This window comes from Megascapheus bottae, chromosome 1 (assembly GCF_031878675.1).
Source record: "Megascapheus bottae isolate mThoBot1 chromosome 1, mThoBot2.hap1, whole genome shotgun sequence".
In the NCBI taxonomy this organism is placed as follows: domain Eukaryota; kingdom Metazoa; phylum Chordata; class Mammalia; order Rodentia; family Geomyidae; genus Megascapheus; species Megascapheus bottae.
Window position 1 is genome coordinate 92976706 of NC_143509.1, and position 25185 is coordinate 93001890.

The 25185-nt window shown below is 40.7% G+C and overlaps 1 protein-coding gene across 7 annotated transcripts in view; it reads right to left on the bottom strand.

Moving 5' to 3' along the window:
- Positions 1-285: 285 nt before the first annotated feature.
- App (amyloid beta precursor protein) overlaps positions 286-25185 on the bottom strand; it is a 199155-nt gene continuing 174255 nt past the window's right edge. For 4 of the 7 annotated variants that reach the window (XM_090348304.1, XM_090348287.1, XM_090348269.1 and 1 more), the window contains 5 exons: positions 19743-19964; positions 14829-14882; positions 9114-9214; positions 6144-6290; positions 286-1500 (listed from right to left, as the gene is read on the bottom strand). In XM_090348304.1, coding sequence (XP_090204430.1) covers positions 1399-1500; positions 6144-6290; positions 9114-9214; positions 14829-14882; positions 19743-19964 — 626 coding nt within the window. In that variant the 3' untranslated portion in view covers positions 286-1398. The remainder of the gene's footprint in view (positions 1501-6143; positions 6291-9113; positions 9215-14828; positions 14883-19742; positions 19965-25185) is intronic. The other 3 variants (XM_090348296.1, XM_090348278.1, XM_090348323.1) reach the window with 1 other exon arrangement.

Consider the following 25185-nt stretch of genomic DNA (forward strand, 5'->3'; position numbering starts at 1 on the left):
TTGTAATCTTTATTTCCTTTAAGCGTTTTCTGTCTTTCATTTGGCACACACTTAAGGAGCAGGACACGGAAGTACAGTTATTTTAGAACAAGTAACACATGCTACTTAGAGTATGAAGTATTTGAATAGCACTGGGACATGTACATTGGCTCCAATCTGACTCAGATTTGCAATTGAGACACATTAAGTGTGAATGGCCAAGGTGAGACAGTTTCTAATGAATCTCCACATCACTAAGTAATCCAGCCAGTTACCATAGAAACATTCACACCAGCACAATGGCGCTCCTCCAAGAATGTATTTATTTACATGAAAACACCATTTTATACAAATATGGCAAATCTTACAGAAGGGTCTGTCTAAGCCTGCCTTCTCCACTCCCTTATTTTTCTTCATTTTCCTTTCCTTTTGGTATCAGAAGTAAAATGTTTCAGAATGGGTGAAGGAAATGGAATCTGCTTTTGTCTCTCCCCACCTCCAATTACTTCTCACTAATGTCATTCTTCAAAAAAAAGTCTTGCCCAAGGTTATTTTATTTAATTTATTTATGTAATACAGTATAGAAAGCTATCATGACATAAGCAATGATTCTATACAATCATCCTGCAGAAATTTGTTTTTGGAGAATTCTTGGTAATTTGAGACCAGCAGAGCACCCCTACCCCACCCATAAAAGTGCTTACAATGACCAGGGATTTTTTTTTTAATTAAAGATCCAAAGATACATGGATCAAAAAGTTCAAATTCCCAATGCCTAATGTGTGCACATAAAACAGGCACAAAGAAATAAATGTGTATCTTCTTAATTCCTATATCACAAATATAGCAGAAGCAGCAAACTGTACAATAAATGCAATCATGGGGGAAAAAAGTTCTCTAAACCATTTGGAATACTTAAAAAATTTACTTTTAAAATGCATAGTGATCAGGAAAAGAATGCTTAGGCAAGAGAAGCAGCTAAACTCCCACATTCACATGAAGCATCCCCCATCGACTCTTTTAAAGCATATTTCAAGTAGGACTTAATTGGGCCACAAAGCACAAGAATAATATACATTGGGCTAAGGGTCTATGTATGTGATAAATAATCAGGAGAGAATCTATTCATGCACTATATTGGTATAGCTAAGTTCTTTACAGTACACAAAATCCATTAATAATGTAGTATAGAGACCAAAATGTAATGAGAGAGAGAGAATACATTACTGATTTGTATATGAGTTCAAGTTCAGGCATCTACTTGTGTTACAGCATGGCTGTCAGAAGGCGATCATGAGTAAATAATAAAACAGAAGGGTTTGTTTGTACTTTTCCCCCACATTATTCTAGAAATGAACACCGACGGGTAGTGAAGCAATGGTTTTGCTGTCCAACTTCAGAGGCTACTGTGGCGGCAATCTAGTTCTGCATCTGCTCGAAGAACTTGTAAGTTGGATTCTCGTAGCCATTCTGCTGCATCTTGGAGAGGTGGCGCTCCTCGGGCGTCACAGCAGCATCAACCTGGGAAGTATGGACAATGAAAAATCAACATCAATGGGCACACACATCAGAGAAGATCCATGTGGCACAGCTGGAGACAGGCTTTCAGAATGCACATAACACTACTAAAGTAGTAGAGCGAGAAAGTGTGTGCAGTGTTCTTTGGCTAGGATTGCTGGACACCCTTGATTGACATCTCCTTTTCTACTTGGCTATCTGCAGAGAACCTTTGTCCACCAGTCATGCAGATGCTTGCTCCAGCCACCAGGTGGCGATGAAAACCTTGATGATTAACTAGGTAATTCTGTTTAGTGACCTGTTTTGTCTTCCCGGTTGGCTAAAACAGGGCACCCAGACCCATGGAAGTTTGCTTTCATGGCATATACATCCATAAGCTAGAAAGGAATATCAGAGAGTGCTACGGAATGTATACTATGTATTTTTCCCCCCGACAACATAGCAAGGAATCCTCAATTTCTTGGAGTGCAGGGCTTTCTCATGACTATTGTCTGCTGATGACTATCATCTGTCTGTTCCCATCACATCTATGTATATGTGCATGCATACCTACATACAAAGTCTGCTTAGGCTAGCTTCGAACCACAATCCTCAGATCTCAATCTCCTAGGTAGCTAGGATTAGAGGCATGAACCATCTGTGTCCAGCGACATTTTGTATTTGTAAAGATAAATAAGTGCGGACGCGGTGGCTCACGCCTGTAATTTAGCTACTCATATTGCTGAGATCTGAGGATTAAGGTTCAAAACCAGACCGAGCACAAAAGGACCTGAGACTCTTATCTCCATTTAACCTCTAGAAAACAGGAAGTGGGGCTTGGCTCCAGGGTAAGGCAGTAGCCTTGAGCTGAAGAGCTCAGGGACAGCACCCATGCTGAGTTCAAGCCCCCAAATAATAAGTAAGTATGTAAGTAAATAAATACAGGTCTAAAAGTCTTAATGGATAGGATAAAAGGAAATCTAGAGTAAAAACACAGTGCCCTAGTATTTCATTTTCCTGCAGTGTGTCCTGACTTAAATTTTCCATTCATAGAAGAGGCAGCCTGCTGCTGTGAACTGTTCCTGTGTCCTATCCCATGACAATGGCCTGCAGTCACAGGGGCACTGAGCAAGAACACTCCAAAGTGTCACATACACAGCTCGAGTGGATGTTCTGGCATCCCTGTCCTATGGGGAAAGATTCACTCATGTTTTCTCCAGTCTTTCTAGCTTCCTTCCACCTGAACCGTTGTCAACAAATGAGGTCACTAGGCTTTAATTGGCCATTGTATAATTAGCCTGCAGGCTTCCAAGTTAGAACACCATCCTTAAAGCTGATCTCCCGACAATGAGTGACTTTTTTCACTCCATCTTGGCTTGCCAGTGAACAGCCAAGCTGTAGTGGCAAGCCTCTTGAACTTGGACACTATTTTTCCTCTGTACCACAGCCAACTGAGAATGCAGGAAAAAAAAAAGGCTAGGGTTTTCTTCTTTTTCTTTCTGCTTTTTAAAAACCTTGCTTTGGAGAGAAAGGACACAACTTCCTTCAGTTTTTATTTTTTTGAGTATAAAAAGAATTCTGACTGCTTGCCTGTTATAGTTATTATACTTTTATTTCCTCCAGGACACCTATCAGCCTTCCCACTGTCAACAATTATTTGCAGGGGAACACAGAGCAATTAGGTAGTCTTATCCAATCCTCTTCAAACTTCAAGGCCAAACTTAGAGCCCTCCCAGAAATGCAAGGCTCAGAGGCCGGCATGCAACTCAGGCACTTAGATTTCCGGTGCCCACTGGCCTCAGTCCTTATGCTAATCCTCAGTGCCACTTACTGCTGGGAGGAGCAAAAAAAGTTGCAGTACCTACACATGGTGTTTTTCTTTCTTTCTCTCTTCTTCCTTCCCTCTTCTCTCTCTCTTCCCTCTCAGTACTAGGGATTGACCCAGTGATAGGCAAGCACTTGAACCATGCCCAACCTATTTTGTTCGTATTTCAGTTCTGAGGCAGGGATAGCCCAGGCTGGCCCCAGACTTGTGATTCTCCTGCATCTGCCTCCTGCCTACCTGGGGTCATGAGCCTGTGAGCCCATGGGTCAGCACACCTGGCTACATATGTACTTTCAACAGCCGGTGTCTATGTACATTACTGTACAAATGCATTATCCGGCAATGGGCTCTGCAGGATCCTGGGAATCAGAACAGCATGGGTACTTTGGGTGGCACCAGGAGTCTCTACCACCTCTAAGGATCCCCCTGGCTTCAATCATTTCTTGCCTTCATTCTTCCTTTCTTTTTATGTTTCAGAATCTAGGACAGTGTGTCAAATTCCTTTCCTCTATATTCCAGAGTTATGGCTTGGTAACTAACCAAAACCAACATTAACCTGGGCTGGAGAAGTATGTTTAGGAGGTAAGGCGGTATCCTGCACACAAGAGATACCATTTTCTATTCCTTAAGGTTAGCTTGGAGTAACAAAAATGAACGAGTGTAAGTGTAAATATAACACTACATGTCAGGAATTCACAAGCCTCACCACAGACCTTGTACACAATGGGAGACTGCTAAAACTCAAGATGCTGAGCCTCCCAGTAGGGGATTCTGTTTACACCTGGGACTTGGGGAGCAGAGGAGCTGGGAGAAAGGTCATTTTAGAAAAGTCTCAAGTACTTTGAGAAGTCCCATGGATTTCCAAGTGTGTGTTTGCAGGGAGCAACATTGGTGGAGCCCACTTCCTGCTTTCACTACTGGGCATCATTGTGTCGCTCCAACTCATGTCATATAGAGGTATGAATCTGTTCATATTAGATTTTGGACTCAGGGTCTCACACTTGCTTGGTAAGCACTCTACCATTTAAGTCATGCTTTCAGCCCTTTTGGTTTGAACTAGTTTTCAGCCATGGTCTCACGTTTTTTTGTTTTTTTTTTTTTGCCAGTCCTGGGCTTGAGCTCAGGGCCTGAGCACTGTCCTTAGACTTTTTCAAGGCTAGCACTCTACCACTTGAGCCTCAGCACCACTTCTGGCTTTTTTCTATGTATGTGGTACCGAGGAATCGAACCCGGGTCTTCATGCAGGCTAAGGCAAGCACTTTAACCACTAGGCCAAACTCCCGGCCCCGGTCTCACATGTTTTGTTGAGGCCTTTGATCACGATTGTCCTATTTAGTTGGGAATCCAGTGTGTGCCACTGCTCAGGTTGGTGGTTCAGATGGGAGTCTTGATGTTTCACCCAGGCTTGGCCTCAATCTTGATCCTCCTGTGAGCTACAACTCTCTGCTCATATTCTGGTGAAAGTCGTAACCTCCTAGGATCTCAAACTGTGACCACATTGGGAGATAAGGCTTTCAAAAGGTTGTCACATCAGATACTGTAGCTGGTGTCATTCCTGATCTAGTACGTTTTCATGAAAGGGGTCAGTTATAAGAAGACCAATGGAAGTTGAGGTGAAGTTGTGGGAAAGAGTCAGCTATCTGCAAGAATCTAAGGAGGTCTCAGAAGAAGCCAACCTTGCTGATACTTGATCTCACTTTCTGCCTGCAGAACTGGGAGAAAATTTCTAGTCTGGGTGTAGTGGCTCACACATGTAATCCCAGATATTCCACAGGCAGAGATCATGAGCATCATGGTTCAGGGACAGCCCAAGTAAAAGTTTATCCAGATCCTACTTCAACAAATAAGCTAGGCATGGGGTGATTGCCTATGATCCTTGCCATTTGAGAGACAGAGGTAGGAGGATCACAGTCCAAGGTTGGTTCTGGCCACAAATACAAGATCCTAGCTAAAAAATAACCAAAGGAAAGAAGGGCTGGATCATGATTCAAGTGGGCTTGCCAGAGTGAGGTCCTAGTTTGAACTACTGTGCTAGGAAAAAGAAAAAAAAGAAAGTTCTGTCATCTAGTCCACCCAACCTGTGCTATTTTGTTATGGCAGCCATAGCAAGCCAAGATGGACAATTTCACTGGGTGATAATTCTCATAAGGAAGCTTGCTTTTTGGAAAGATAAACCATCAATATAAGACCAAGTAAAAGAGAGACAGTCACAATAATGAAATTAAAAGGGAATTTTGAATTAGTCAACTTAAAGGCATATTTCCAAGTAAGGAAATGAATTGGGAAAAAAAGATGGAGAAGAAATGAGAGAAATGGATGCTGTTGGTAACAACTTTTAGGGGACACCAGCGTTAGCTATACTACTGAAGGAAGAGCAAACCTCAGTGGCCCGGCAGAACTACTGTTTCCTTTAGGAGCTCATTCTCTAGTCCTGAATCTTTTCTCTTTCTGCCTCCCACCCCCATTCCATTCATTATACTCTGTGTGTGTGCATGCGTGTGTGTGTTCAAGCACATCTAGATCTGTACACAGGAAAATGGTTCTATACCCAGTTCCAACTCTCGCCAGCACCTCTGAAACCAGGCATAATTCTAAGTATTACTTTGGTAATTTCAACACAAATTATAAATTGATGTATCAACCCACAATCTCCATGCTTTGATCATTATATTCACAATAATGAAAACCCACGTAAGGGAAGAACAGGTGTAAACTCAGGCCCAAGGAAGAACATGCATCACACCTTTTCCCCTTACATCTTTGAGCAATGCTCAGTAGCATTTCTTCCTCTCCTGGTCTTCCTTTAATTCCCTCTTGCAAATTCACCTCTGACTTTACCTACCTCCACTACGCCATGATGGATGGATGTGTACTGTTTCTTCTTCAGCATCACTAAGGTGATGACAATCACCGTTGCTATGACAACACCGCCCACCATGAGTCCAATGATGGCTCCTTTGTTTGAACCCACATCCTCCGCAAAGAACACCTAGAAAACAAAGAAAGAGAAAGGGCTGTCATTGCAGGAGATCATCAGAGGAGGCTCGGGGAAAGCTTGAGAAGATCTGCTGTCTCGCAGGTCACAAGGACAATCCTTGTCTTTTAGAAAGATGAAGTTCTGGGGAGTCTACTCTCCTCATCATATGGCAGTGTTAGTCTGTAGATTCAGAACACTATGGCCAGTGCGCACGTGGTGAGTGGTAAGATGGGCGCTCTTGGATCTAGCAAGCCGTTGCAGCATAGCTTGAGATTCTAAAGGGAAGGCGGCATTGTACTGGTTGCGGTGGTTTAAAACTGGGGGACATGATGTGCGATTCATAATGACTCAGCCTTAGGTGCTCTTCAAACTCCTGTACCCTCAGGTCCTGGGAGAGACTTGTTCAATACACAATGACTCTGAAAGGAGTCAGAAGAAAAAGAAGACATTTTGTTGCCTATTTTAAACTGTAATAATTCAGGAAGGTCCTCATTAAGCTTGAGAAGCATAGGCCTTTTAAAAGCATAATGCTGCTTTAAATGGAAGAAGTGGTGAGTACAGAGAATCTTAACAGGCATGCTTTCTTTCCTGTGATCAGAAACCGAAACTTCAAGTGTTGTTTTATTTTTAGCATGGATTTGGACTAAATACAGATGGAAATCTGGGAAACATCATAAAGAAGAAATTAATTCAGTGTGATACATTTATTGCACTACATTTCTTCATATTGTTTTATAAAAGCAAGTCATTGCTTTTTTAAAACTTTATTTAAATGCAACAGTAGACGCATCCTGCAGCTTTATTATCGTTATATAAGGAGATGATTTAAAAAAAAGGAAAGAAAAACGGAAAACGCATGCCCCCATTCATTAGGTAGGCTGGTAGAAACAATTTTGTAAATAATTCTATCAACTGAGTCTCAAGATATCAAATGCCTGTTGTTCACTGCTGAAACTATCACTGAAGCAACCAGAAAAGGCAACATGACAATAGCAGATACGGCAAATTTCTCAAAGGATGTTACTGATAGGTATTTGCAGTGAAATTAGAAATTGTTCATAATGAGGCCTCTAAAAAGCTAGCTGAATATATTTATAAAAGGAAATCATTAATTAGCTAATGATACTGGAGTGAGGTAATCAGGAATAAATGTGAGTCTGGACATATCCCTGTGTCTTTAAGAACATACTGTAATTTTGTAATATTCACTGTACTAATTGTAGTACATTATCTTATCAAGTGGTTCAGCAGAGGGAGCCCGTGCCCCTAATTGCTGCTGCTGTCATTAGTTACTGTCGCATTATAGGAGGTGGTGTAATTACTGGGAAGGGATTATGGGACAGGCCAAGAACATGTGATGCTACACTTTCCTCTTCTGCCTCCTACCCCACCAGATCCCAATTCTTTACCAGTTCCTCCAGGCGTTTTAAAAAAAAAAATCTCAGCATCAGTCAGATCCAGAGCATCCAGATTATACAGTTACTAGTATAATATTAATTTGCCAGTGAAAACTATGCTTCAAAAGGCCGTACATCTTTTTATAAAATAGATGATGAGAGTTAACATGCAAAGCTGGGCCCCCAATTGGGTGGTTGCTTTGCCATCGTAACTTAGAAAAAAGAGGCATGAACAATAAAGGCATTTCTTTTGGAGATGAACAGAATACATAAACTATTCATAGATACTGGGAAAAACATTTATTAACTGAAAAAGGAGAATGCACAGGTGTGTGTCTGTGTATACACACACACAGTAACCCTCGCCCCCCCCCCCAAAAGCAGTGAAAGGACTTGAGAACATTTCTTAAATTAAAATGTTATTGCCAATACTCATTCAATGTCCTTCCTTTGGTTACTGATAACATGGAAGGTTCCTGAGCGCTGTGCAGCCTTTCCGCTATCTGAATTTCTAGGTGGTAGGGATATTATGTAATTACTACAATTGCTTGACTTAGATGTTTTGCTGTGTGTGTATCCTAATTCTAACATCAGGAGGAAGAAGAAAATATTTCTCTTTCGATTTTTGATGATCGGCACTCCTGCAAGGACCAGGGAGTCTTGCTCTCTTCTGGCCTCTACCTAACCTGGCAGCCCCATATCTTCCCTCTTACAGAGCTGAAATCATAGGAGGGAGGGAGCGGAAACATAGGGAGGGAGGCCAAAGAAGGAAGAAGAGACACTTTTCTATAAAGCTACTAAGTGTTAGCAGGTGTTTGAGGCTCTGCTCTGCCTTTTCAAATACACCTGTTATTTGACAATTCTGCATCTGAAGTGTTTGGGACGAAAGCATTTTACATGATAAATTTCACAACTTTTGCATATATGTAATACGTTCTCTTGGTGATGAGATAAAAGCTCTGTACACAAAAATCTACGTTTCATGAACATCTTATGCACCCAGCCTGAAGGTACTTATGCAATATTTTAAAAATAATTTAGTGCAGGAAACAACAGTTCGAGGCATGAAATGTCCTACTTGGGCATCCTGTCAGTGCTCACACAGTACTGGGTTTTAGAATATTTAGATTCTGGATTAAGAGTTCTAAACCTGGAATCTAGGAAATGGTGTGTGCTAATGAATATGGCAGCTATACTAAAATTAATTCCACTTGAAGTCCTTTGTAAGTTTACTTGCCTTCCTATCAGTCAGAAGTATGGAGTCCCTTTTCTTCATGTTTTCAAAATGATCTTACAGGCAGGCATTTCATTTTGGCTTTTATCGTGTGTTTGACCCAGTTGAACTCAGCTTACACTCAGCTTAACAGCAGGAATAAGGGCTGATGGGTCATTTGGCAGACAAGCAGTAGTTAGAAGAGGTAAAGTTATTTCTGCATACCAGTTTTTGATGGCGAACTTCAAATCCTGAGTCATGCCGGAACTCCGCATCCATCTTCACTTCTGAGATCTCTTCCGTCTTGATGTTTGTCAACCCAGAACCTGCAACAAACCAGAGTTATAATTCATAGGAGAAACAGTAACATAAGGAGACCAAAGTGACCCCAAACTTCTTTCTAGGCCTTAAAAGAAAATAGGTTAAGGGATTAAAATTATTTTTTTATATATTTAAATCATGTAAAAATAAAAATGAAAGAAGCCACAACCTAAGACTTAAATATCTGCTAGAATTTTAAAAATATGTGTGGAAGCTATCTCAGTGGAGACTGGGACACTGGCAAATATTGCTCTAGCAGATGTCGATTTATGTTTTTTTCTACTGTTTTCCTTCAGAAAACAACCACCACCCATACCAACATAATTCAAGGCTACCAAAGAGCATTAATTCCTTGGTTAGAACAAAAATGCTATTTTGGGGTTTGATTCCAATTATAAGTAAGTTATGCCCACATATGTACATTGAGAAGTAGTATAACAATTATGCAGTTTACTCAGTTAAGCATTCTGGTTACAGTGTGTCATTGGTTAACTGCTAAATATAGAGCTGGGTCTCATAAAATGCTTCCTTGGGACTAAAATATATATATATATTTTTTTTTTTTTGGTTGGTTATGGGTCTTGAACTCTGGGCCTGACATTGTCCTTGGGCTCTTCAGCTTAAGGCTAGCACTCTACCACGTGAGCCATAGTACCATTTCTGGTATTCTGGTGGTTAATTGAAGATAAGTCTCATGGACTTTTGTGCCCTGGCTGGCTTTGAACTGTGATCTTCAGATCTCAGTCTCCTGAGCAGCTAGGATTACAGGCGTGAGCCACTGGCAACCAGCTAAAACACTTTACAATCTACTCCTTCTTCCTTCTTTACACTTGCTGTGGGATTCTTACATCAATTGTCATGCTGAATTTCATTATTCAAACTATAAGCTGAAGTTTAGAATAAAATAAAATGGAATTTCAGAAACAAAACTGAAAATACAAAGTATAAACATCAGTTTCTATGCTGAACCATTAAAATATGAAAACTCAGAATTTTTAAGATTAGAAGAGCCTTGAAAACTACCTCCTTTAGGTGACTACAATCATAATGGTTAAAGAAAGTATATATGTGAAAATCGAACCAGATAATGGGATGGGTGGAGTGAATACAGATGTGGGTGAGGGTGGATTGATGGAAGAAAGGAGAGCCACCGATCAAGAAGCATAAATTGGCATGAATTGATAGCCTTTGTACAACCACTTGAGGATCACAAAAGTGAAAAAAAAAAAAAAAGCTCAGCACTATTAAATAAAACCAACAACCAAAAAACCATCTCCTCTAACCTTCTACCCAAGGCAGATTCTTGCTCTTGCATGGATACAGAGGAATACATCAGTTTGTTTCCATTTTACATCGGTTTTGTCTACTACATGTCTGCCTTACATTTAAAGTCAACAACCATCTCTCCCTACTTGCACCTTGCAGCCTGGTTCTGCCTAGAGTGAGCTGGGTCCCTTCCCTCCCCATGACAGCTTCCAGCCAGGTCTATCAAAGGAGAGGTGGCCATTCCTGTGGATTCTTTTCTTGCTTAGGCTACCTACTCCTTCAGCTCCCGTGGGCACTAATTTCTTGCTTTGGGCCAAATTACTCTTCTAATCTTGCCTACAGGGTGCAGTGAAACTTGTTTCTTACTTGCTGACATGGACAATCATATGTCTAAAAACCAGGATATATTGGTCTGACAACGAGGCCTATGTAGAGAAAAAGGGAAGATAATGTGGCTAGATCCAGGGAACCTATGTGATTGTCCAACTGCTTGCAAAGCTTCCATTTAATAAATTCTCCAAAAGCAGGATGACGATCGATGTCAATCCATTGCAGATTGTGAGGCTATCTTTTCTCCCTTCTGGCTTTCACAACTATACTCCCTCATCCCTTTCTTGCTACTCTTTTGTCCTCACAGTCCCACAAAATCCATGAATTGTGGTTCTGTTCTTTATCTCCCTCCAGTTCTCGTGGCTTGACGTTTGCCTGGATCTTTGCTAGAGAGACCTGGGTGAGTTTCAAACATACAGATGTGATATATTCTCAACTTCCAGGAGGTAGAACTGAAAATTCTCCTCCTCTGAGTAGGGAGAATGTAGTAACTGGCATCAACTGGATAGAACATGACAGAGGTGATGGAGAGTGACTTTGAGACTGGCTTCTTGAGATACTGAAGCTTCTTTCTTATTCTTCTCTTGAACCACTGTGTGTATGGGAGCCAGCTACCACTCAATGATCTGGGCAAGGCTCCCGTCTCCTGTTAATACTCAGGTAAGGGAGTCATCTTAAAAGCAGCCTCCGGGGCTGGGAGTTTGGCCTAGTGGTAGAGTGCTTGCCTAGCATGCGTGAAGACCTGGGGTTTGATTCCTCGCTACCACATACATAGAAAAAGCTGGAAGTGGTGCAGTGGCTCAAGTGGTAGAACTCTAGCTTTGAGAAAGCCCAAGGACAGTGCTCAGGCCCTGAGTTCAAGCCCAGGACTGGCAAAAACAAAACAAAACAAAACAGCAGGGCCTACAGAAAATCATAGCTTTGGTAATGTCTCCACTGCAATCTGATAAGGGACCCTTGGTCAGAATCACTCAGCTAAACCACACTCAGATAAAAGCCATGAGAGCTTCTTTAAACTGCTAAATTCTGGAACTATTTGTTACACAATAGATTCCTAGGGGCCAACTCTTTCTCATCTATATCTATTTAGTTTCCTTTTATCAGAAGATCATTCTCTTTATTATAGACATAAAAGATACAATCAAAGCAGGATAGCTCTCTCTTCCCTCCCATCCCTTATCTCTGGTATTTCCACCTTACCCTCCAATTCTATCACTATATTCGTACTTTAAAACTGTCAGCATAAAAAAAAGTTTCAACTCATTTTATCTTCTCACCGTCCCATCACTAGATTTTAAGACAGTGATACTAATGTTCTTTTAGTTCTCACTGATTTATATTTTATGTCTTCCTACAAGGCCCTTTGTGTCAGAGACTCTTCCATTTATACCAGTGGTGACTTCTGTTCAACTCCTAGCAGCAGAATCTAGCAGGGAAATAGCTTCGATTTCTTATATCTTAATGAAAACTCTATCAAATTCATGTAACTGGTCAGTAGGACTGATAATGTTTACCAGCCAGTACTCTGACGATACTTCAAGTGTACTACAACTAAGTCCTCTGAGCAAAAAATAGTTCTTGATAGTTTTTTTTTTTTTTTTTTTAGCATGGAGGTCATTTTAAGTCTGTATACACTGAAAGCACACTTCATTAAAATAATAAACCAGTAAACTAGGAATAATAAATTAATAGGAAGATATTACTCTCAGTAAGTTGATACTCCATATAATAAATGCCATGGGCAGTTACTAGTCTTAGTCTAAGCATGGGAGACTCCAGTTCTTTCTCATTCTCTGTTTCTGATTTCTAAATATGTGAAAGGTGTTATTTCTATTATACTTCAAGCTCCTGAGAAGGACCTTATCGTTTCCTGAGCTCATTAGTTCAAGGCTACTACCCTACTCCTTGAGCCACAGCACCACTACCCATTTTCTGGTGGTTAATTGGAGATAAGAGTCTCACAGATTTTTTTAGTGCCTGGCTGGCTTTGAACCACAATCCTCAGATCTCAGCCTCCTAAGTAGTTAGGATTACAGGCATGAGCCACTGTGCCCAGCTTTCTCAAGGCTAGAGCTCTATTACTTGAGCCACAGCACCACTTCCAGCTTTTTCTATGTATGAGGTACCGAGGAATCGAACCAGGGTCTTTGTGTATGCTCGGCAAGCACTCTACTACTAGGCCAAACTCCCAGCCCCACCTGCTTTGACAACGAACTATTTTCTAGTTGTTCTCTTCAAACAGATTACTTTTGTTTTTCAGTATATGAAAATGTTCTTTGTGAGTTAGATTTTAAAAGAATAGGAAGTGCTCGGATGGCATATTAGGTGCAGCTTGTAACAGTGCAGGTGATGGATACAACTGGGTGAGTGAGGGCTTCAAAAGCATAGCTTACCTTTGTAGATGAAAAGCATGTATGTCTTCCTTAAAGTAACTGTCACACACACACACAAAAAGTCCCAACGCAGAGGACCAACACGAGCTGGTTTTAGTCGCAGTGGGAACAGAACTGACCTCTGCCTGGAGCCTCATAGGCTGTCTGAGCAGGATGGGAATGCCAGCTGCTGGTTCTCTGAAATTCACTGCCATGACACTGGCAATAAGGAAGACACTACGAGAGTCCAAACACTCTCAGATGCACTCTAATACAAGTTCAGACAAGAGTCATAAAATCACTGAGACCAGCTGCCAAGATGTGTCACTCCACTGTCTCTGCTGCCACTGTGAATCACAGTGTGAGGACACAGAAATGCCACAAGGACTCTCAGTCTTGATCCATGACAGTGGCTAGAGGCAGCTATGGCTGAGCCTGTATGAGGGCAGTGAGAGATGGTCTCTTTGTGCCATAGTGGGTGGGATCCAAACCAGGGAGCAGAAGCTGACTTTCCAGTGCTAATGTCACAGAAAGGTCAGTGTCCTGTTCCTGAACTATTTGCACAGGAGATGGGGGCAAGGAAGAAAGTAAATGTGGGGAGATATTGTGCTATTGGGGGTAAACATCTCTCCAGAACAAAGACTTTTCAGTTCAGTAATTTGTCCCCTTTTATTGATTCACTGAGCACACTGGTTGGCTGGGCAAGTCTGTGAGTAGAGCAGAACTCAGGCATGCATATGTCTTTCTCATGGTGTGGCACTGTTCTTCAAACTAAGCTCAAGCCATAGACTAAAAACAGAACACAGGCAGAAACTGAATTTCATTTTAATGTTTGGAAAAGTAGAAGAAAAGTATCCATTTTGATATTAATGGATTGTAAAAGTTATATAAAAATAAAGGGCTTATGTGCAAAATTATGCATCTAGATCTGTTGTGTTATTTTAGCTACTCATTGAGAGTAAGTATATATGGTCTACATATATTTCTGGTTCTGGAGGTATACCAGCACTGATGTTTTAAGGGAATTTTATCTAGTTTAGTAACTAAACTAAAATTGGAGCCCAGTTTGGTTAGAAAAGGACCAAAGTGAATATTGACCAAGGAAGGAAAGAAATTTTCCTGGAACCAAGTCTCTACCAGGGGCTGTATCTGTCTGGGCTTCTGTTTCTGAATTTCTACATAATTCTTTCCATTTGTTTTTTAAAAATAAAAAGAATCTATCATTTATTAGGAAAGGCTCTTCAGAGTTCTATAAGGAAATCTCAGAAACCACATAGATCATTTAGTTAGGAATTTGGTAAATTGAAGCATAAGGAAAAGCAAAATAGAATTTTTTTTTTAAAGATTGGTTTCCTGGGGGTGGAGGGGGAAGGAAATGGGGACCAAGACATGAGAAAGGGCATCAATGTTTGTGAAGTAATGCACCTTCTATTTGGTGAATATAATATAACCCTTCTATTAATACAATAAAAATATATGAAAAAAAGAGAATGGAAAAAAATGGGTATGTTCTATTCACACACACAAAAAAAGATTGGTTTCCAAGGTCTTTCATTCTCAGGGTCACTCTGTCATGCTTGTGATTCTGAACTTATTGAACTTGTCTGCTCAAATGGAAGTGAGGGATGCTGAGAGAAGTTAGGTAAGATACCTGGTCGAGTGGTCAGTCCTCGGTCAGCAGCAGGGCGGGCATCAACAGGCTCAACTGGGCACAGGAGGCAAGAGACACACACAGAAAGCAAAGGAGACAAATCAAGATGGTAAGTTGTGGCTCCCGAACACACAGCAGTGAAAAGCATGCGCAATAAACAAGTGATTAAAAAAGGAGCAGCTGGGAAAGAATCTCTGAGAGCTAATCTTGAGCCATCGAGAAACTGGATGGTAACACTTCAAAAGGCTTATCGCTGTAGCTTGCCAATCTATCCTTTTAGTTTGCTCATAAAAGCACTCACCAGGATGCAGAGGAACATCAAAGAAGAGGGGTATGGGGGGGGGGGAGATTTTCTTCCGAGACTTTACAGATAGTTTCTTGGCTTTTGATTAGAAATAAAATAGATTATAACATTCCCATGATAAACTTTAAAGATACCTCCTTTTACAGCAGTTCAATCCTATAACCATTTACAGTAATTAACTATAAAAGGATTCTGTTAAATCGCCAGAGGAAATGCAAATATGAATTTATTGGTAGGGCAAAGTTTCATCACATAATGTGCCATTTAGTGAATCGAATTGGTTCTTCCTTTGAGGGTAGAAGAGATAAACCAGACTTTCTCAATGGTTTTTAAAAGGTCACCATCCCCTAGTTAAATGACATTTCCCCCGAAATGTGTGAAATGGGACTATTTCCTTTTATATTAGCCGACATTCCTTACAATTCTTTTGTATGCATTCTGGGTCTGACTCAATGAAAACAGAGTCAGGGATACAATGGCAGCTTACTTGTACACAGTCACCTGGCATTTCCAAGAGCTTCTCGCTGCCAGAAAATACTTCCTGGAGCTTACACTGGTCTTTGAAGAATTAAGGAAAAGAGAGAAAAATAAGCTTTGAGGAGTAACAAATGGCCAAAGGGTAGACAGAACCACTGGAGGAGAGAGAGGCCTTTAGTAAGGTGTGGCAAATGGAAAGGTAAGCAGGTAGCATATCTGAGCACAGGTGTTAAGGAAGACAAAGGTGCTTTTGTGGATGGTTTTAGGTTCAGCAATTTCAATTCTACCACTGCTGCTCAGAAGCCAAGCAGTGAAAGCCAAATCCATTTTGAAAGTCACACATTGGCAGGAACATGGCCACAAACCAAGTATTCAGAATATAAGGAAAATCAAGGTTTTGAGAGCACTAAGATACTTTTCAGAAAAAAAAAACATCCAACCAAACAAACAAAAAACAAAAAAAGGAATCTGGACTATTTTTGTGCCAGTCCTGGACCCTGAACTCAGGTCCTGAGCACTGTCCTGTCCTTGAACACTTTTTGCTCAAGGCTAGCACTCTACCACTTGAGCCACAGCTCTACTTCTGGCTTTTTCTGAGTGTGTGGTACCAAGGACTCAAACCCAGGGCTTTGTGCATGCTAGGCGAGCTCTCTACCACTAGCCCTAGAAAATTCCCATCTATGTTTGACAAATTCGGGCTTCATTTAAAAAATATTTGCCCACATTCAGAAGAAATAAACCAGGGTGTCCTTAGCAGCAGACATTGTGACCACAAGCTCTTCACTGTATTTAAAGTGCAGGTGAGATTGTTGATATGTGTACTGACACCTTAACCTACCTGTTTTCTCTTATAAGTATAATGTGATGTGTTCTTATCCACAACTGGAGCCCCATTTGGGCCTCTTACCAGGAAATTCTCAAAAAGTGCAGTAATTCTTGCAATAACATTTGGTAGATATTACAGATAAAGATAGAAGATGAGATGCAGAGAAATTATACTTGTTAACACACACACACACACACACACACACACACACACACACACACACACACACACACACACACATTCTTTTAAACCAGTCCTGGGCTTGAACTCAGAGCCTGAGCATTGTCCTTGGATTTTCTCAAGGCTAGAGCTGTACCATTTGAGTCACATTACCACTTCTGGCTTTTTTCTATGTATGTGGTACCAAGGAATCGAACCCGGATCTTTGTGCATGCTAGGCAAGCACTCTACCACTAGGTCAAACTTCTGGCCTGTTAATATAGTTCTAAGCTGAGAAAGAAACCTGAGTGCTCTCCCTTAGCCATTTCTGCTCAAGACCATAGTAGTACCACTTGAACCACAATTCTACTTCCAGTGTTTCAGGGATATTTGAAGATAAAAGTCTTGGACTTTTCTACTCTGACTGGGTTTGAACTTTGATCCTCAGATCTCATCTTCCTATGTAAGCAGAATTACAGGTGTGAGCCACTGGTGCCTGACTGACTCACTTTTATATATAAACACAAAGCCTCTTTGCACAGACGTTAGTGTCACCTGGACATCTCAAAATCACATTACTGGATAAAGTGAAGAAAATTATATTACTCAGTGTTCTGCCATCTGATGAACTGAAATTAGTGAAACAGCCCTGCCTCAATTTGCCACTGAATCTGGAGACAAACATCTGATGGTACACTGTCCCCATTAATTGAACCTACTATATTGTATTTCCTTCCTAAACCTTGCCTGTCATATTGATTCTAAGATTAAATTGTTGTGGGCTGGGAAGTGAAGTTCCCTGATACAGTACAGGTTTCAAATGAACTGGTACAGTCCTCAGATTACAGCTGAATGTTTGTATGTGTGGTGTGTGTGTGTGTGTGTGTGTGTGTGTGTGTGTATGTGTGTGTGTGTCAGTTGAGGAAACATTTCAAAATATTCAATGATATTGGTCTGAGATTCTGAGAAGACTTAATTACTTGTACATACCTGCTACTTTTAGAAAGAATAGGTAAAGTTTTCTATTCTTGCAAATAAAAATTGTTGAGAAATAAAGGTTGCTGTAATTTTATACTGTCTATAATTTTATACTTCCAAACAAGCAAAAATGGTTAAACAAAAGCCCCCTTAAATGAGAAGATGCCCTTCCCTAGGGAGATACTTATGATAAAAAATCTGTTAATAAAAAGCATATTATCTAGGTGCACACTTTGTTGATAGAGAAAAACGAATTCTCTGAACTTCCATAGGAAAGAACATTCAGAGCAATGTGCTCCTTAATATGGACAGCTGCCTTGATTTAAATTGCTAAGTGCAGAATTGTTTAAATCTTACATTTTATTTATATCCGGTTCTATATTTTTGCCTTCATAATTTAACGCAACCTGAATTTTCATGTAGCCAACCAAGACTATTCTGGTGGCTGTCAAATGTTCACTGTAGAGATACTACTTTGTTGGGTGAATTTAATTTTGTTAAAAGTGGGGCACTTACAGTGGCCACTAGTTTATAAAAAGAACTTGCATACTGGTGTTTCACTGGAGAAGCAATAAAACTTCTCTCAGTAACAATATTAAAAAAAAATCATACAAAGAAAGTTATTTGGCTTTGCAATTATTTTACTTGAACTTCGGGGTTTCAATTCTGGGCCTGGGTGCTGTCCATGAGCTCTTCAGCTCAAGGCTATGGCCCTCCCCCTGAGCCACAGCACCACTTCTGATTTTCTGGTAGTTGATTGGAGATAAGAGTCTCAAGGACTTTAGTGCCTGGCTGGCTTTGAACGGAGATCCTCAGATCTCAGCCTCCTGAGTAGCTAAGATTACAGGTGTGAGTCACTGTGCCCGGTCTTTTTCTCTTTCTTTCTTTTCTTTCTTTCTTTCCTTTCTCTCTTTCCTTCCTTCCTTCTTTCTTTTTTTGGTGGGTCATGGGGCTTGAACTCAGCCTAGACGCTGTCTCTGAGTTCTTCAGCTCAAGTCTACCATCCTACCCTTGAGCCAAGCCCCACTTCACATTTTCTAGAGGTAACTGGAAATAAGAGTCTCTGGTCCTTTTGTGCCTTGGCTGGCTTTGAACCTTGATCCTCAGATCTTAGCCTTCTGAGTAGCTAGGACTACAGTTGTGAGCAACCTCTGGCTTTTCGTTTTATTAAAGTGTATCTCCCTATGTTTCCTAGACTGGTCTTGAGCTCTCTTGTGGACTCAAATAATTCTTATCATCTTAACCTCCATAGTGGCTGGGATTAGAGGTGTGTATCACCACACCTAACTCTAAGTAATTTTTTTATACTTTTTATATTTTTCATATATGGCTTCTTCACTTCTTCCATCAATGCTAAAGATAGAACACTGGGTCTTGGCTGTGTTAGGTGAGTCTATCATTCAGCTGCATTCCAGCCTAATAACTCCTTCTTGTAGGTCCCCATTTTATAGGAATGGAGACTCCGACCACGCTTATCATGGCCTATACGTAAACCTGCTTCATTACGAAACCAAAGGCAAAATCTTTTGGTTTTTACTCAAAAGCATTGTATATCACTATAATCATCCCCTTTAGGCACCTGTAAAGTGGAACTCTTAGCTTTGATCACAAATAAAATCTTGCTTTATAGCATGAAACTGTACTGAGTTATTCAAAACCATCTTTATGTAATAAAGACACATTAGTAATTATATAGTAATAATTCCTAGTAATCACTACTTTTTGTGTGTGTGTGTGTGCCAGTTGTGTGGCTTGAACTCAGGTTCTGAGTGCTGTCCCTGAGCTCCACCACTGGAATCACAGCTCCACTTGTGGCTTTGTAGTGTCTCACTGGAGTTAAGAGTTTCATGGACTTTCCTGTCTGGTCTGGCTTTGAACCATGATCCTCAGATTTCAGCTCCATGAGTAGCCTGGATTATGGGTGCTCAAAACCATTGGTGGCGGTGTATAGACACTTTTTAAAATAAAGAAAAGACAATATTTTTACCATATAAAAGTCATAACTGAAGAATATTACAAAGAATATACATGTGTGTGTACTCATATATACACATGTATATTCTTTGTATGAGTACACACACACACACACACACACACACACACACACACACACACACACACACACACACACGCAGCCTAGAGCATCGCTGCTCCGGCCAGGGAATCTTACCTTCATTTTCTGTATTGGCGGGCACTGAGTCCACCCCGAAAGGATGCCATGGCTGGAGGTCATCCAGGCTAAACTCGCCATTCACGGGAAGAAGCTCCACAGTGGTTTTGGTTTCAGTCAAAGATGGCATGAGAGCATCGTTCCCATAACTGATTCTTGGCTCACTGATCATGTTGGCCAAGACATCATCCGAGTAGTTTTGCTCTTTCTGAAGTAGCTCATCTACACAAAACCAAAGCATACCTTGGTGAGTGACAATGACAATTCCTGGAGCAGCCAGCGCGGCTGCAGACATGGCTGGATGTCATTTAAAGTCACCACAAGGGTTTTCATCTCCACTTAATACCTGACAAATGAGGAAGGTTAGCCACTGTGCAGTCACAGATAACACATTCTCCATGCCATGAATGCCATGGCACTGAACTGTCATACCCCTCCTTCCAGACTGGTCCTAAGGAGTTAAAGTCCCCAAGTACCAATGATCACAATCAACAGCATGCTTGGGTATGGCATTTGGGGCTCCATGTGAGCAGTAGGTAAGGCTCCAGCTCTCTGAAACCCCAGGACATATCTATGGATCCCTGGTCTTCTCTAACAGGTGCATGGGTAAGGAAAGTGTTTTGGATGTCTAGCTCTGGAAAACTCTGTGTTCCTTAAACGCTTCCCACAACATGATCTATACGTAGTTTCTGTGTGCTTTCTTTCAGGTGTAGTCCTGCACACACAAAGCTGTGCTCAAAGCTGTGCTCAGCCCTCATGGAAGAATCACTATGGTTTCTCAATGTTACCAGTGTGGGTTGAGACCAAATTATCTTGCCTTTCTTCTCCATAGCCTCTCACCCCCAAATGGTGTGATTAACCTCCCCCCACTTTTAAAACATAACCAAACAAAAATCAATCATGGAACAGCACTGACTTATCTGAACTTCACATGGCCTAGTGAAAAACCTTGGATTCATCCATTTCCTTAAACACATTTATTGTTTACATAGTATATAATTTTGAATCAGGCGAAATCACTGCTTTACAAAATGACTACAAGGTTTGTGCATTTCTTGCTATAATCTCCAAGACTCACTAGATTTTTCTGTTTTATATATAAAATGTAGTATGTATGTATGTATGTATATATATTTTGCCAGGCATGGGGCTTGAACTCAGGGCTTAGGCACTGTCCTTGGACACTTTTTGCTCAAGGCTAGTACTCTACCACCACTCAAGCCACAGCTCCACTTCTAGCTTTTTTTGAGTGTATGATACCAAGAAATTGAACCTGGGGCTTTATGCATGCTAGGCATGCACACTACCACTAGGGTATGCTCCCAGCCCCTTATTATATTTTTATTAAATGGAGATATAGCACATGTTCTAGTAGTAATGTTTGATTAATTAGAATATCTAGTTGTCCAATCACACTTGCATTGAAGTTTACTGTATTACATATTTCAAAACAATCACCAGTGAGTATTAATGCTAGAGAGAATGAAGAAAATAAAATGAGGATTTAACTTTGATTTGTAATATCTTATCAACATTCTTCAGATTATCCTTTATGTTCACAATACCCCCCCCACCAATTTATCTGAAAAAGTAAAAAGTCTGTTGAAACATACTCACTTAAAGCAGTTTGATGGAACAGTAGCAAAGCATGTCATACTGTGACAGCAGTACAAAGTAACTAAGCTATTGCTCTCCTAGCAATTTTTTTAAAATAATACTCTATGTCCACTCCTTATTTCAAGCCATGCAGCTCAGAACTCCTGGCTGTCTACACCCAACTGTTAATTCTGAACAGCTTGAGAACCCAGCATGATATCTTTCTTTTTTGTAAGAGTTACCAGGGCAGCCCCTCTCTGCACATCTAAATTATCTGAATTTTTTAAAGCATGCCTCCAACTCATTCTCACTTTTCACTTTCCTTCCAAGGCTAGCATTATTACCTAATGGGAAAGAAAATGGAGAGAGATAATCTACTGTCAAGATCCTATGTCCAGTAAGCACCAGTGCTGAAATCCACATCCAAGGTAACAAAGGTTAACCTTCATGCACTCAGCCCCTCCTATTTTTTTGCCTCTCAAATGGTCAGAAGAGGGACTCATTCTGGGTGTTGTCATTACAGTGCTCATTTATGGAGAAAAGACAGTAAAGTAGGAATTACTTTGGGGAATGGGGGTAGGAAAAAAGGGGGTATGTTGTAAGCTAACTTAACAATTCATCCCTGTGGAAATCATTATTGCTTTTGTCTTCCAAATAGGCATCTCTGAGATAGCTGGATAATCTTGAATCAGGGCTTTCTTTCACAGGCTATCCATGGGTCATTTTAGGCTGAGGTAATGATACTTTTCTCTTTTGTGTCTTATACCATTGGCAAGTAATTTCCTCTCACCGGGCACCAACATGCTGATTTTTTCTGGTTTAGTACACTAATTTCAGGAAATTCAAGTCAAAGGATAAAATATTCTAAAAAACACTGACTTTTTTTTTTTTTAGCTCAGTGAAAAGCACTTAGCCTGCCTGCTTATCCTCTCTTCTGTTCTCTCTTTCATCTCCTTGTTCCTAAAAGCTAGTTGCTATTGCTCAAAATTATATCATTTACTTCTAGAGTTAAAAGATTTTCTATAATACTAGCTACTTGACATTTGAAGTTTATAGAAGGAATATTTAACTAGGTTCAGTGATGGCGATATTTTAATGGTGTAAGTGATGGAGGTAATTTCAAATATTAAAATATATAGAGTCTTATCAACTTATTCTCTGAAAAATGTATTTAGAATGTATTTAGACATACTTAAACAGGAAAAAGGAAAAAAAAAAGAAAAATCCTTGAAAACATTTAAAAAATGTCAGAGAGGGGCCGGGAGTTTGGCCTAGTGGTAGAGTGCTTGCCTAGCATGCACGAAGACCCGGGTTCGATTCCTCGGTACCACATACATAGAAAAAAGCCAGAAATGGTGCTGAGGCTCAAGTGGTAGAGCTCTAACCTTGAGAAAGTCCAAGGACAGTGCTCAGGCCCTGAGCTCAAGCTCATGACTTGCAAAAACAACAACAACAACAACAAAAAAAGATGTCAGAGAAAGCAAGATCAAAAGATACTCAGAGCTGGGTGTGGTGGCTCACACCTGTAATTCTACTCAGGAGGCTGAGATCTGAGGATCAAGGTTCAAAGCCAGCCCAGAGAACAAGAGGACCTGAGACTCTTAACTCAAAAGAGAGACACTCAGTAATGGTTTCATCTTCAAAAAGGTAAACTATTTCCATTTTTAAAAAGCAACAGGCAGCCATGACTATTCATCAAGAGAAAATGACTCTTAATAAATGAAAGGACTACAAAAAAAGTTTAATTCTACAAAATTCATCTAGTACTCTTTTATTACTCTATTGGTCTAATTCCTTTTGAAACTTAAAAAGCTAGATTAAGGTTTCAAGAAAATACCATTTATGTTAAGTATACCTTTTTTTTGCCAGTCCTGGGGCTTGAACTCAGGGCCTTGGGTTTTCTCAAGGCTATTGTTCTATCATTTGAGCCACAGTATCATTTTCAGCTTTTTTTGTGTATGTTGTACCAAGTAATGGAATGCAGGGTTTCGTGCATGGTAGGCAAGCACTCTACCACTAGGCCATACTCCCAGCCCCAAGTACACCTCTGTTTTACAAGCTCCATAATTACTGAATGACCTGTTCATTAAATATTCTTGGAATGGGGAAGAATATTTTCTTCATGGCTTCTTGTAGCTCCTTTCATCTAGGATCAAACTTCCATTTCCATTATATTTTTATTACCTATTTTGTGATCCTTCTGGTTCCTGGTGGAAAAATATTTATCTCCAACTTTAATCCAAAGTGAGAATTTACTTTTAAATTTGTCCAGCAGAGGCTTTTCCTATGACCATTTCATCTCAATAGTTATTTGCTTATGCGCCTGCTGGAAAAGACTGAGGTTCACAAATGCGTGAACCTCACTACAGGATGTGCAGTGCCTTCTTCCCTACCCCCAGCTACATTAGAAGTATTTGTAAAAGGGAGATAATCTTTCCCTATCAAGAAGCCACACTATAAATCAGTTGTCATTCACTCTAGGCATTCAGCCATCATCCATTCCAGGCATTCCATCCACACCAGAACTATGAGATCAGATTTAATTTTACAACCGAGATTCTGGGCATGTCTGATTCTTGGCTCTGTGTATAAGAGCTGTGCTGTTCATTGTGTTCAAGATCTTGGGAAGGCTTATGATCTTCCAGTGTAACATGTTGGATGGTTACCTGGGTGATCTTTATGGTTCTGTTTTCTTAAATACTATTATTTCAACTCTTGCTGTATAGCTGGGGAATTATTATAAATGCAGAATCTCAGGTCCCACCCAGGTCTAAGAAATTAATGTTCCCATAGAAACAGTAACCAGCAGGTGATTCTCACATATGATTCAGTTTGAGAAGACCCAATCTCTACCCTGAGCTATAAAAAAATACCACCATGCAATGGCCTCAACTATCCATGCATAAAAGACACCATTACCACCACAACTACTACCATCACCACCACCACCAACCACAACAACAAAAGTTCATGCCTGTAATCCTAGCTACCCAGGAGGATGAGAGCTGAGAATGACTATTCAAAGCTAGCCTGGGCAGGAAAATGTGTAAGACCCTCTTATCTCCAATTACCCAGCAAATGGAGCTGTGGCTCAAGTGCTAGAGTGTCAGCATTGAGTGAAAATGCTAGGGGACAGCACCCTGGCCCCAAGTTCTACCCCTAGTACTGACAAACAAAACAAAACAACAGAAATTCCTCAGAATAAAACACTGGGGAAGGGGAGGAGGTAGAAGAATGGTCAAGAAGGAATAGTGCCAGAGAAAACTTCACTTTAAAACACTTCAATGTTTAAACTTTAACAGTTTCTTCTTTGGACCCAAACCACTCTGTTGCCTTGAAGTTATGTCTCTGAACCAGAAAGCCACAGGAAAGCAAAGACTGGTTATGGGTTTCCTTTTGCACCGGACCAGGACCATTTGTTTGGCAGAAAGCCAAGTGTTCAAGAAGTGTTCAGGAAACAGTGTTGTGCAAACTCTTGAGTAAGAAAGTACGTCAAAGCGCAGAGGGCATGGCCGCCACACAAGCTTCTTTTAGAGTACCAGAGTGGTTTTGTCCGGAACCTGGACTTACTCATGGGGTTCAGGGGAAGAGCAGCTGCTTGCTAGGCCACCTTGAGGGAGGACCAATAAAGGTTTCAAGAGCTCACTGCACTTGGCCATGATGTTTCTGTGAGTGCATGCTACAGCCGTGTACACGTGCAGATGCTTGGCAGAGCTGTGAGGCACCTCAGCCAAGAAGTCAGGACTCTGTTCGTGTCAGGATCCATGGATCCATGTGACACCCACAGCAATCCTTAGGAGGGAGGATGGCCCACCCCCGACAGGGTCTGAATGATAAGACCCTGAGA